The 14,166-nt window shown below is 44.2% G+C and overlaps 1 protein-coding gene across 1 annotated transcript in view; it reads left to right on the forward strand.

Annotated features, from left to right (window-relative positions):
- LOC119393045 (adhesion G-protein coupled receptor G6) overlaps positions 1 to 14,166 on the forward strand; it is an 80,927-nt gene that overhangs the window by 36,305 nt on the left and 30,456 nt on the right. Inside the window, exons 10-12 of the mRNA XM_037659894.2 lie at positions 896 to 1,328; positions 5,628 to 5,783; positions 6,310 to 6,434. Of these exons, the coding sequence (XP_037515822.2) occupies positions 896 to 1,328; positions 5,628 to 5,783; positions 6,310 to 6,434 (714 nt within the window). The remainder of the gene's footprint in view (positions 1 to 895; positions 1,329 to 5,627; positions 5,784 to 6,309; positions 6,435 to 14,166) is intronic.

Raw genomic sequence — 14,166 nt, forward strand, 5'->3', positions numbered from 1 at the left:
GATACAGCGGAAGCGGATGGCTGTCACTTCGAGGGGCGCCGCCATACTGCACTGCGTATGGAAGTTCTTGCGTGCATTGGCGTTGAACGCTATACTATTATGAAAATAGCACAAGTACGTAAGTACTGGGGCTACATTTTTTAACTTCTGTGCATACACATTGTGGAGCACGCAGCGCGAATTTTAAATCCTCGCGTTTCCTGTGTTTCGCAGTACAACGTAAAACTCGCTTATGTCTCTTCTGTTAGTATTATATCCTGCACAGCATCTATAGGGACCTAATAGCGGGACCTCCTGTACTAAGATTCCTTGCGAGGAAGCTTTAGGTTGTGGCTAAAGATGACGTTGAACTTTTAGCACATTTGAAAGCCACATAAGTTCCGTTTAGGGAGAGCATCAATAGATATCGGTGACTCTGATAGTGTGTAGCATGAAAAGTGAAAAGAAAGAGAAGAGGAAAGAATTATAGAGGCTGGCCTACAGCTACCGCTTATTTTTGTGAACCGGATTCATATGAATAAGCGTTAATGGCATGCATATACATAGCCTCGAAAGAAAATTATGCCACACTCACGTTGCATGAAAATCACTACGTTATGTCATTCTCGAACATGACTCTGTAAATCCGTACATACGATGCGTGAAATGTTGTTAAGCACACCCATATAGGAGATGTTTACGCAAGCCTATTTGAATGATTATTCTTTTGACAAGGTGAACACATAAAAGAAGGAATAACGTCCTAAAATGAAGTGTCGACTAATCGAAGAGCTTCTACTTTCGTGAGGCTGATGTGAAGCATTAGTGTACTATTCACATAAGCTCAATTTCGTACACGAAAATAATAGAAAGTGTTGTTATCTGTTCCTTCTTGCTCACCTGTTGCTTATTGCAGAATCCTCACCGCCATAGAGGAAGCCTCTGCAGCGCTGTCCATATCCACGGTTATCTTCGGCAGCTCTGTGGCTATGGGCAAGGTGGACAGTGCGGAAGCCACTCGGGGCATCGCCATTCACCTGCGAAACAATCAGAGATATAACTTCAGTGACCCGCAAAGCCTCCCTAGGGGCACTGATGCGGCTTTCATGCTCTCCGAACCCAATGCTTCCGTACCACGCCTGGCGATTAGCCTGATGCACACCAGTGCACTGTTCCATGGGATGCCCAGAAATGACACCGAACTTGAGGGCGAAGAAAATGAAAAAAATGCCGCCTCCACTTACGAAGTGTGCACCTCCGTACTGCAAGTGAAATACAGCTTTGATGATGGCACCGCGAACATGACAAGCAACGACGCCAGATTCAGCTTCTACTTTCGACAGACATGTGTAAGTGTTTTTGTGATGCTACTGATTCTGCATCCTAGAAGGCAAGAAATGTGCTCTGGCAAAAATCATCCAGCATGAAATATGCGAAGATTATTGTGCCTTCTGTTTTGCTGCATTGTTAATGAAACGTTTTTTTAAAGTTCAATATCACCTCAAAAGACAGACATTACTCACACAGGTCAGCATGCCTAATTCACTAATTATGAAACCTTCACTTGTCAAATTTACAGCTAATTGATCTCGTGGAGATATTGTAACGCACGAAGAGAGGCCAGGGATTTTTCAAAGTTTTCATCTCGCTACAAATTTCTAAAAGCAGCACTTGTTCTAGATAAGGACTTTTCAGACAAGGGCTGTCAAACTTCTGCCCAAACGCACTAAAAAAACGTATTTTATATATTTAGCCCACAAATTACTCTAACAGCAATGAATTACGATGAAAATTTTTTGGAGCACGTATGTCTCGAAACTGGTGCCATCCTCGGCACTTCTTCCAACTGGACAATACTTTTAAAGCTACTGGCTACAATTCAAATATTGCAGCACATGCCATGAGGTAATCCTTAAAAAATTTATTTAGTGAAATACTTTTTGTTATCAAAATCTTTATTTTGATTTCTCACGTAAATATTTGCTTGAGAGTGAAATCTTGCTCCCTAAGAAAGTGCTGTATGCTATGGGTAATCTCTAAAAAATTATTAATGATAAAAACAACGCTGTACACATGCACGAGGAGTACAATGATGTGGTTAAATAAAGAAAGATTGAGTACTACTGACAGCGAAGGTGTAAATATAAAAACAAGCGCAAACGTTTTGTATCTGGAGGTTTCAAAAAATAAAAATATAAGAAAATGTCTCAAAGAAGGAAAAAAATACACTGCTAGAGCTCCAATGATAGCAAGATCGTTATCACATTGGTGATACAACTGGTTTTACCTCAATGTCGAGGCATCTTCACTATGACCAAAATTCTGTAACAACCAAGTTGGCTCCATTTTGAGAGCAATACTACGAAAAATGCTTCGTTAGAAGACAAAACCTTTGTTCTTTTCGACGAGTAACCTTTTTCGGAATTCGCACTACAGGACGAATATTTCGAGCCAGGCAAAGAACTTTACCGTTTTTAGTGTAAATACATAGAAACATTCTGCGCACATTTTCGGAAGTGTCGTCTTTCAAATTCAGTTTTTTTATACTGTAGGTGCTTGCATTTTAGTGCGCAGATAGAGTATGAAGCTTCTTATTTGTTCATTTCTGCTCCCGTATTTCACTAAAATACATCATGTAAACTTCAGCATTCTGCCGTGAATGGACGTGCACGTCCACAAAGCACTGCTATGCGAAACAAGTGTTCTATAAACGGCATATTTTCGAGGGAAACTCGTTATCTACCCATTTGTAGCCTTTAGCTTCAAGAAATGCATATGGATGCCTCAGAAAGAACGAAAGCTTCCCATTTGACAAAAGATCTGTTCTCATCCGGAATTCAAACGCAAGACCAATGCCTCTCGCGCTTGCACAAATCTGAATTTACCAAACAAAATGTTTGATTCCGAAAATGAGTTATTTCTTCAGTAACCAACGAAAACTTCCTCCTATGATATTTGGCTTTTTTTTATTGGGACAACGCAAGGAAATCACCTCACATAAATAAGATGGTACTTTTGTCTCGACGTCGGTGAGCAGTGGGCTGCCGGCTTCTTAGTTTAAGGGCTGTTGTGGTAGAGAAGGGTTACTCTGGATGTATTAAGAGAAACAACGCCTCGGTTACTTCATTTCTGCATTGCAGTAATCATTTTTTATGAAATAAAAATCCTAACGTACATAAATTGTAAGAATGGAATTGAGACATTTTTCCTGCAGAATGCAGACGAGAAATTCCAATGTCTGATGTGTTTTTCAGCCTGTCAGATAAGATTGACAACAAACGCTCATATTCAGAAACACCCACAGTGTAGGTAAACTGATGTCCTTTTCATTTTTCAGCACTTATACGCGCGGCTTCTCCCAATGCTTTAGAGCTTTCTGATGTTGTGTAAATAAGTGGCTTCTCAGGTCTGCAGACAAATTGTCGCTCTTACAATGAAACTTGACTGCCGAGTAAAAAAAATTGTCTACGAAGTCTGGAACAGCGTCACTTAATTTGTGTTGATATAAGGCATGTAATAGAGCATGTTCCCAAGCCAGAATAATTGGTTTTCTTGAGGGACGAAGCCTTTGCTGATACGCGCATTGTGCAACTACAAAATAAGTTCATCAGCATTAATGCATGCAACAGTGAAGTATTCAATAAAAGTCACTTTAGGGGACCGGGCTGTCGTGTCGTGTCATCGCCTGGCGTAACGCAGGCAAAACGTATAGCATAGCGATCTGTAGCATACTCAGCGTGCGCTCGCGCCAAGAAGTCTTCTTCAACTTCTTCTTCCAGAGCCTCGATGATGATATCATGTGCGGAACACTTTAGGAGCTTGGTCTGTCGTATGCTATCGTCACTTGGCGTAACGCAGGCAAAACTACGTGTAAAAATAGAAAAAAAAGAGGAAGCAAGCGAGAAATAGCAAGAGAGAGAATGAAGTAGAAAAAAATAGGAATAAAAACAGAAATAACTAGAAATAAAGACAGAAAAAAGACAAACTGGAGCAGAGAAAAAGAAAGAAAGGAAGGAAGAAAGAGAAAACCGAAGCGAAACAAAGAAATCTGCCCAGCATCGCGCTTCCTTCAGGCTTAGCACCACTAGTGCGAAGCTGCCCTATTTGTACTACGAATTGTAACTATCTCTCAGGAAACCAGCTTATCCAATTTCTTCACACTTATTTTGTGTGTCCGCTGCACACGCAAAGATGAACAGCAACGGCTATACTGGTATTCTGTGGTTAAGCTCTTTGTGCAAGCGAGCGAAATTACTTTCTTTACTAAACACTTTCGCTACACTTAAACGCATTCAGAATTACCGCAGTGATAGGGTTGTAAAAGTTTGTGGACAAGTGCACGCACCGAATATGGAATCAGTGAGGAATTACACTCAACTTTAGTGAATAATTATGTGGAGTACAGTAAAGACCATCTAATGAGTTTCTCAGGTTAACACAAAAAGAAAGTGCAGTCGCCGGGAAACGTATGACGTGAACGTCTGGTTAAGAATTGGGAAAAAGGTTCTGTAAAATAATTAACAGATGCATTGCAGACTGCTTTATCTCCGAAAAGTTTATTCATCAGTTTAAGGCTTAAAAAAGTCATTGATGGAAGCCTGGCGTTTCTTTCACTCCTCTGCCAGAGCCACACTCTTTTTAGGCATTTGGATGTCATTGTGGCAGTCTACGTCGCCGAACTCATGACGTACCTCCTCAAGATGTAGGAAAAGGATGACTCTTAAGGGCTCGTTTTTCTTTGTTAGACACAATATAATGAGAACTAACAGATAACGCCAAGGAAAGTGTAGGGGGTGTTATATGTATTATTTAGAATATAAATGTGAAGAAAGAAAAGTGGACGAAAAGATAACTTGCCGCTGGTAGGGACCGAACCTGCGACATTCAAATAACGCGTCTGATGCTCTACCACTGAGCTACGGCGGCGGTCATCCTCCCGTCCACTTTATGGGGTATATATGTGCATTTAAGCCTCGGAGTGTTAGTCAGCGCCAGTCGCTGCCGTGGCGTGGAGTGCGGAACACTGATTTTTCTGCCTGTTGGCGTCACGTAGCACGTGATCTTTTTACGAACTGGGAGCTGACCAATAACCCCTCGCATACTACCTGAAGGCATCAAGTCTGCCAGGACGAGACCCTCGCTATGAATGAAGGAAAGGGATGACTCGTAAGGGCTGTTTATCTTTGTTAGACAAGATGTGCAGCGCAGCGCCAGTTTGCAGCTTGACAGCCAGGGACGCTGCGGGAATGATGTTTGCAATGAGATTCCAATATATAGGTGTCTGTAGATTCGTTGCTGGGATCAGATGGCAGAAACATTATACAGGGGATAATGTGTAAGTCAGGAGAGTATTAGTGGGGTTCTACGGTATACACATGTTTGAGACAGCAATCAGCAAGTTTACATATGCGAAGTCTCACTTTGTAAGTCCTATTGGTACACGGCCACTCTTAAAGCACGTTGAGCTTTTGAGCATAATGCATGCACACGGGGGATACTGCAGCTGGCCTAATTGCATGACAACCGTCGAGCCTGACTGCAACTCTTAGCAAAACTGTTTAGTTATACGAATGAAATCATCACTTCCATTTCAGGCTTCAAGGAATCACTGCTAACGGAGACGTTACAGTTGAATTTCTCTTTTTCAGGACATAGTTCCCGATGAAATTGAGTGCGCATTCTGGGATATCAATCAAAATGAGCGACTTGGTTCATGGTCTGGTGATGGATGCGAGTACCTCGGCAAGGTGCATGAGTACCACCTCTGCAATTGCACCCACTTGACTAGTTTCGCCGTGATATTCGTGAGTAGTAACAACAATATTCCAGTGCTGCGTTCAAGTACCACAAAGTATATCACATGCTACCAATCAACTTTGCAATAATACCACTATAATGAGAAATGCTGATGTCGCACGCACCCTAATAGATTAATTGCATATCATTATATGGTACCACAATGAACTTATAGACCCACAGGTGTGTTGAAGTACAGATATTTAAACCCAAAGTAACGTGTAATGCAACACTAGCATGCTATTGATGTATGGACAACAAAACATTGATAATACAAAAGTATTGATCATAACTAGGAGCTCCATTAAAATATATGGCCCAAAAAAGCCCATACCTAGAAGCTGCATGATTTTCTTTGTGGTAAACGAAAGTATATTTCTAATATTTCTAATAATATTAAATTGTCATTTATTGGCAATCCTGTTGGGAGTCATTTGAACATGAAAATACTCACAGGCTGTTAAAAAATGCTGTACATTTGCAGCTGTAGTTATCTTTTATAAGCAAAACTAGTGAGAGTTGTGCTTTTTGCAGAAATATAACAAAAGCAAGAGCGGAAGAAATTTGCATGATGCTATTCTCAGCTACTTCACCTTAATCGGAATAACTGTGTCCGCCTTGGGATTGTTCATGGTCATTCTCACATACATTTTGTTCAGGTAAGTACCTTATCAATTCAAATATTGCTGTGAGATGTCTAAGGTGTTTAGACATTCAGTGTGTAGCTAAAATTTCCCATGGGGCCTGGTGAGGGTTTCTTTATCATTGTTATAGTTGCAGGCTATATTCGCCACACACATTCACGCTTTTCAATGCCTATACAGCCGTTGTCGGGAACTGCCGCAATAGTACAACTGCTTCTGCTAATGCTATTTCATGTTAGAAATAGTAATAAAGTAATCGTGCCTGTTTTCAATGTACTTGGGGGCGAGTTTTTCTGGAAAGGTTCTTTACATTTGTACTGTAGTGTATGTTACGGTCGATCCAGGTTATATCCAACTCGAAAAGGATCGCTAAATAGTTCGATATATTGATAATTCGAAATAAAAAATATGCACATTTAAGGCTTATACTATTCCAATGCTAGTCACACAACGGTTTTCTGAAAGTGAAACAAGCGTAAACTTGCCGATTCTCTCACAGTATGCAAAATATTAAGCTGACAGCTTGTTTTACAAGTTACCGCACTTTATTTCACATGACAATAGTCGGTAAACTTGTCTTACTTCTTGTGCCCGACCAAGTTCATCAAGGCATCTGCAAAGCACAGTACAAGGTTGCTTAGCCGCGACGTTGACATGACCATCACTGATCGGGTAGGGTAGTTGGAATGGGGAGGTGGGAAAAGGCGCCGCGGAAACCAGTCCCCAAGTTGCACCGATGCCGCAGGGGGCGCTGTACGCACGGGAGCGTGGCATTGAGCAGACGACGTACAGCGCAGCCCTCCTTGAGTCCGACGAACATGGCTCGCGCCATTTCTTGCGTGCAATACTTTGCAGCGTTAATCGTCTTTTAGATGACAGGTATCTCTTGCCCGGGGGTATGTAAGGCGGCGTGGTAATCCGCACGCAGCGCTGTCCGCACTTACATTACGCATGCGCGACTCTCCTCCTTCCCTCTCTCCAACAGCTGCGCGTTACTCTCTCCACTTCTCTACCAGCACCTGCTTGCGCTTCTCCCCTCGTTCTCGCTTCTGCTCTCACGGCGCATACGCTACTCTCCTCCTCTAGTCTCCTCTCCTTCAAATAGCAGAGCGCTGCGCGCGTTCAGTCCAGCGCTTGCCTCGGTTGGCTCCTCTGAAATGCGGGCTCGACATACCGAAATTCTCTCCTGCGCAGTGCCGCAATGAGGGCCAGCGCATGCGCGTCCCCTCCCCCTCTCTCTCCTGTCCTACGCTGCCTCTCCCTCGCGCGCCTGTCGACGTTCCCCGCACGCCCTGTCAGAATTAACGGCCAGGCTAGAGGGAAGACACGACGCGCGTAGTGTTTCTCTTCGCGTTCCAGGACGCGAGGTCGGTAGCATGCCCAGCGAACGCCAACGGAACGCGATCGTGCAAGTGCTCCGGCTTCGCATCGCCTCATGGTCCCCTTTAGCGGGAGATGGTGTAAATTTTTTTCCTCAGCGAGTGCACTAATAAAGCGTATACTTTAAGGGCTTCCTCACCTCCCTTGAAAAATAGTATTCGTGTGCATTTTGACGGCAGCAGGCTGCATACGGAGAAGCACTGCGCGCGCCAGGGTGAATCGCTCGCGGCATTTCGCGAACGCCACTTTTAAGCACCGAGTTTTTTTTCGCCTATGTCCTGCCGTTTTACCAATTGCAATTATGTATCACTGCAACTTATTCAAGTCATTTTAGTGCTTATTACACTTTTAAAAACTTGCCTGCTCTCGTGCTTGGACCCATTTCTATTCACTGGTTGCTGATCAAAATGTCATGTGTGCGTTTTGTCGGCAGAAAGAAAAAAACATGGTTGATCCCTCCATCATAGGAATCGGAATAACACGAAAGTAAAACGTGCCCTTATAGAAGTAACTGAATGTTTACTGTACATTGATATAAGAGAGTTTACACAATGTATATTGATGTATGGCAGCTATAGCACCGTTTAACGTGGATGCACCCACTTTGATGCTTGGTGGTACATCTCCATGCCGACGACTAAAGTCCATGTTCAATGATTAAACAAACCCTTGTGGTAGCTGTAGTAGTTAGCGGTGAAAGCGTAATCAGAGAACGAGCTGCGATAGCCAGAAGAGCGTCGCATATGGGACGCAGAACTTGGTCGCCATCCTGCGGCATGTTAAAATGTGATTAAACACCACGGCCGCACTAGAGGGAAACGCAAAGCACGTCGTGCCGCCCAGGTAGCCCGGCCGCAATTTTTGTAGGGGCGAACGCGTAGGCGGGGAACGCGGTGTTACAGCCAGGTGAGGCAGGCGCGCGTCGCAGAGCTATTTTTGGTTTGATTAGCGTGATGCCATGAGCGAGGCCGTCGCTTTTACGACGCTTGCGTTAAGGTCGCCACCTCGCGGTGTGTTAAGGCATTGACAAAATTGCACTTCTATGGAAAACGCGCCGAATGGGACGGACGTGTAACGCGTTGCAGGTACTAATCGCGGAAGCCACACTAATGATGAATTACTTTACTTTGCCGCTCCCAGAGGGCAACGTCACCCCGCCGACCGGGAGAGTGGTAAATATAAAAGGCGCGTTTGTAAAGCCTCTAGCGTCTGTGACCGTGGCGCAGCGGATAGCGCGCCCGGCATCTGTTGTTGCGGACCGAGCGGTCGCGGGTTTGCTGCCTGATGACGGAACTTTTTATCTTTGCCATCTGATCGTGTACATTTTTTCGACGTCATTTCCGTGACGGAAATACGTCACTGAAGTCTTGGTGGACCCTGGCATAAAACACTTTCGTGTTGAAAAAATATTACTTTTAAAGCAAACACATTCCTCCATGAAGCACGTCAACTTGAATTGTGCAAAAAAAGTCATCTACAGAACACAGGGCTTAGCCCACTTGGCTTTCTTTTCTGACTCCATTTGGCTGACTCCTTTAAAAAAGAACAGCACCTGAGTTAAGCAATAAAAGCTTACAACAGATCGCGTTCACGTAATGGCATGCTCACTGCAGCCGACTTGTGACGTTTGCCCAATCTTTCGCCCCAGTATGTAAGACTGTGTGTGGAGGCCAGCTATGCTAAAAAAATGTGTCAACTTGTTCTCAAGCCACTGAACCAAGTCGTACAGCGCACCTGATGGATAAAGGAGTCCACCAAGGTCACTCTGCAAGGAGGCACCCGCCGGCAGATTTGGGGTAACATTTTCTTTGGTGATGAGGCAAGCTGCTTTGCACGGTTCACAATTTATAGTTCACAAAGAATCCACTTCCTTGCCACAGAGCCCGCGATGCAACCAACAAGGTGGGCATCACTTACTCAGCTTCAGCATCTGTGTCAGCTCTCGGTATCGCACGAGCCCACTTCTCAAACAGCTCTCTGCACGCCGGTGCTCGGAACAAAGACGCTTTTTCCGTCGACGACCTGTACCCAGAGTTGCAACCAGGAACAGAAAGTAGCGTTCAGTTTTCTTCTTCGTTTAATAGGGCACTACCCTCACAGTACAAGAATCTATGAAATGTGTACAATAAAAACCACGTGAACGATGAAAAAATGATGCCGCGTTGACGTGCGCTAGGCTTCCTTCGGGTAATCAGCGACGGTGGCGGCTGTACTGTGCGGCGCCCCCTGCAGCAGTGCCCGTAGCGGCATCGGCGCGCTAGGGGCGCTGCTGCATGGAAAGAGATTGCAAGGTTTGGCTACTTTGCACCAATTTGGCTACCTTTTTAAGCCAATGGCGGCAGAAGAAACGTCTTGGCTACTTGGCTACTTTTGGTTACATTTCTGTTCCGTCGATTTGACCCAATTATTCAATAGCTGGTGACGTCGCAGACCCTAGCATTCGAGTATGCGGTGTCAAAACATGTCCCCAAAAGGCATGTTTTCAGCTCCCGAAATTTATTTTGCCATTTGCATTACAAAAACCCAAAGGCTTTTAGGTACATCGCGTGTAATCGGGAAAAACTGTTACACTGCGCCTCAGTTTGCAGACAGCCTGTTGTTGACGCGACTTTAAGGCGTAATTGAAAATAAACAGGACAAACGAAAGTGCTCCGCATCCAGGGCGCTCTGTATTCATCCGCATTAAAAATCGTATCTCCGACAAAATGCTTCATTCAATTCTTTTGATTAGGTGCGAACTGCGACAGGAATAACTGCTCGAACTTTGTCATCATGCAATGAATGACCGCGAAAGCGATAACGATTAACGCTTCAATCCCAGCAAGTGTGATTTTGAGCAGTCATGCTGTACTCAATTTTATTGCCTCCAAAAGGCTGTTCTATTCCTATCAAGAAAAGTCACGCAAGACGTTCGGAGAGAGTGTCATTTTTGTATCAGCGCAAAACACTTTTTCAGCCAGCAAGAAATTATTCGTAACATCAACAATTCATGTTTTAAACTCAGTTCTGGTCTTCCAGTGTTCATGCTGACTTATTTGCATTTTGTCAACATGCTCTTGCATTTAGCCGTTTAAATAAAAACGTCGCAGTTGTTTACACACGCGTGGCTACTTTCGGCTACTTTTACTGTCATTGATTCAAGTTAGCTACTAAATCATAGTCGCGATTTGGGCTTCTTGGTGGATGCTCATCGTGGAATAACTTACTGCGCAAAAAGGTGAGAACACTGACAGGAAGAAGAAAAGGACACAGCGCTGAACTCACAAATCAATTTAGTTTTGAAACAAAATAAAAATATGTAGATAACAATGAGTCACCAACTTTCTGCACATGTGCGCAAAACAACATGAATCATGCCTTGTCTAACAGATAATCGTACTCTTCATCTGGCCGAGCGATTGATGGATGACTTATACAACTTTTGCTCAATCTTATAAAAAAGGCTTCGGCTATTTCACGCGTGCGCTGATCAACATGACTGTACTTTATAATGGTTTTCTGAAGGTAGGGCACACAACCACATGATCTGCAATGGGCTGCCAGATGAGACGTGAGGCCAGCACCCGAAAGAGTCAACTCATGCTCTCGCAGGAGTACGTTTAGGCAGCAACCCGTTTGGCCAACGATTCGTAGCCGCGTGAGAGTGAAATGACGTAAACCACGCCAGCAGCGCAAGGTACATATTTGTGCACATGAGTGGAGACACACTCGTTGCCTTTCTCTAGCTTCCGATACAACGCTCTATTTACGAAAGCGCACACCTTGCCCACTTTATTATGAGCTGAAAACAGCACGTTTACACCATACCGTGAACCAACGTCCTCTGCGTAGGTATAGAATGACTGCATGCCTTTTTTCTTGCTAATCTCCGGGGCATTGGGGTCACAGCGATCAATGTTCTTAGCTTTAGTTACCAGTTTTTCTGAGACGGAGCTGAACACGTCACTCGGAAAGTCAGAATTTGCAAGACGAGCAAGCTTCGTATCAAATGCACGCGTCGTAAGGTGTTTGCATGACTTGTGAAGAGCGGCACCCAGCACAGTTGACGCGATGCCTCTCGACAATTTTCGAGTGGCCTGATTTATAATTTAGGATAGGCTTTATCGATATTGGTTCGTATTGCCAACAAACATGATCCTTGATGAAAGCTAGTCTGATATCGAGGAACTGCAGCTCATCGTTTTTGAGCAGCTTTAAAGTAAAAAGTAGACCCATTCTATATTCCAAGCACTGGTACGCAACCTATGCCAAACGCCACTTCCACAGGATAATAAGCGTGTGCTGGCCCTTGGGCCCATGTTTTGCTTTGAGCCTTCTTTGAACCTATTTCGGAAGGTGGTGAGGGCGAGGTGTATTGTCAATGAGGATCACCGTTCCAGGTCCGTCTCGGACTGCATGAACACCGTTGCCAGGACAGACCATGCATCGCATAAAAAAAAAGCCAAGCTGAAAAAGCTAGTCGTCTTTGTGAAGCAATGTTTCGTGATTTGGTTGCCGGCAAGTAAGATTATTTTGTAACTATGGACGGCTCAATGTAAAGTGACAAGGTAGCCGCTGCTTTGGAGAAAAGCGTCAAGCGTGTTGACGTAAAAAAGTGGGCGAACAAGTCCGTTCCTTGTTACTAACGCTTAATCTGGAGTGCTTAGCGACGAGTGTGAAGAAGGCAAATAAGCAAGAACTGTCTGTTTTCTTTTCAGCAAAGACGCACAAGGTTGGAATGCCACTAAGGGAAACTGTATCTGAAAAAGACACTTCGAAGTTAATGAGAACTAACAGACAATAATGCCAAGGAAAGCATAGGGGAAGTTATTTGTAGTAATAAGGATATAAATGTGAAAAAAGTAAAGTGAACGAAAAGATAACTTGCCGCCGGCAGGGACCGAACCTGCGATCTTCGAATAACGCGTCCGATGCTTTACCATTGAGCTACGGCGGCGGTCATCCTCCCATCCACTTTATGGGTATATATATGCATTTAAAGCTAGGAGTGTTAGCGCCGATCGCAGCCATGGCGGCGAGTCTGGAACACTCTTTTTCTGCCTGTTGGCGTCACGTAGCTCGTGATATTTTTTACGAGCTGGCAGCTGACCAATAATCCCTTGCATACTACCTGAAGGCATCAAGTCTGCCAGAACGAGACCCTCGCTCGGTCCTTGCCGGAGGCAAGTTTTCTTTTCGTCCACTTTACTTTCTTCACATTTATATCCTAATTACTAAAAATAACATCCCCTATACATTCCTTGGCATTATTCTGTGTTAGTTCTCATTTATATGTGTCTAACAAAGAAGAACAAGCCCTTAAAAGTCATCTACTTGGCAATTAAGTGTTTCACGGTATCTTCAGAGAAATGATGATGATAGTTTGATGATGATCGTTTCCTCATAGGCCGCACACACAAATTACGTCTAGCTTAGACAGCTTCGCTGTTAAAATCGCATGCTGACATTTCATACCTACACAGAACTGCGCATGGTTAAAAACCGTTGAATCGCTGTATGGTGTAAACGTGCTGTTTTCAACGCATAATAATGTGGTCAAGGTGTGCGCTTTGGTAGATAGAGCGTTGTGTCGGAAGCCAGGGAAAGGCAACAAGCGTGTTTCCAGTCATGTGCACAAATATGTACCTTACGCTGCTAGCGTGTTCTACGTCATTCCACTCTCATGCGGCTGCAAATCGTGGGCCAAACGGGGCGTCACCTAAGCATACGCCTACGAGAGCATGAGTTGACTCTTTCGGGTGCTGCTGTCACGTCTCATTTGGCAGCCCATTGCAGATCACGTGGTTGTGTGCCCTACCTTTAGAAAACCATTACAATATATAGACATGTTGATCAGCGTACGCGTAAAATAGCCGAAGCATTTTTGATAAGATTCAGCAAAGGTTGTATATATCATCCATCAATCGGTCTACTAGATTAAGAGTACGACTACCTGCTAGACAAGGCATGATGCATGTTGTTTTGCACACATGTGCAGAAATTTGGTGACTAATTCTTATGTATATATATGCTTTTCTTTCAGAACTAAATTTAGTTGTGAGTTTAGCGTTGTGTGTGTGTTTTTTTTAGGCCTTCTGGCTATTTTTCTCTTTTCGACCTGGCAACTCTTATCTCAGCATCGCTGCAGTCAGAAACAGTATAGTTCCCAGAAAGGTTTAGCTAATGTCGTGAACGCGCGCCTTTGCCAGCGGTGGCTGAGGAACCGGATTCTATGCACCGTGAGGTGGCACTGTCCCTTGCTGGTGAGCGAAATTACTGGAATGGGAAAAGTACCGCGACCGTCAGGCCCTCCGCCATATTTGGTCCAGCGCGGCCGAGGCTGCGGCGGGCCAAATATTGCGTGCGATATTGCAGCCCCGCATACCGT

This window comes from Rhipicephalus sanguineus, chromosome 1 (genome assembly GCF_013339695.2).
Source record: "Rhipicephalus sanguineus isolate Rsan-2018 chromosome 1, BIME_Rsan_1.4, whole genome shotgun sequence".
Classification (NCBI taxonomy): Eukaryota; Metazoa; Arthropoda; class Arachnida; order Ixodida; family Ixodidae; genus Rhipicephalus; species Rhipicephalus sanguineus.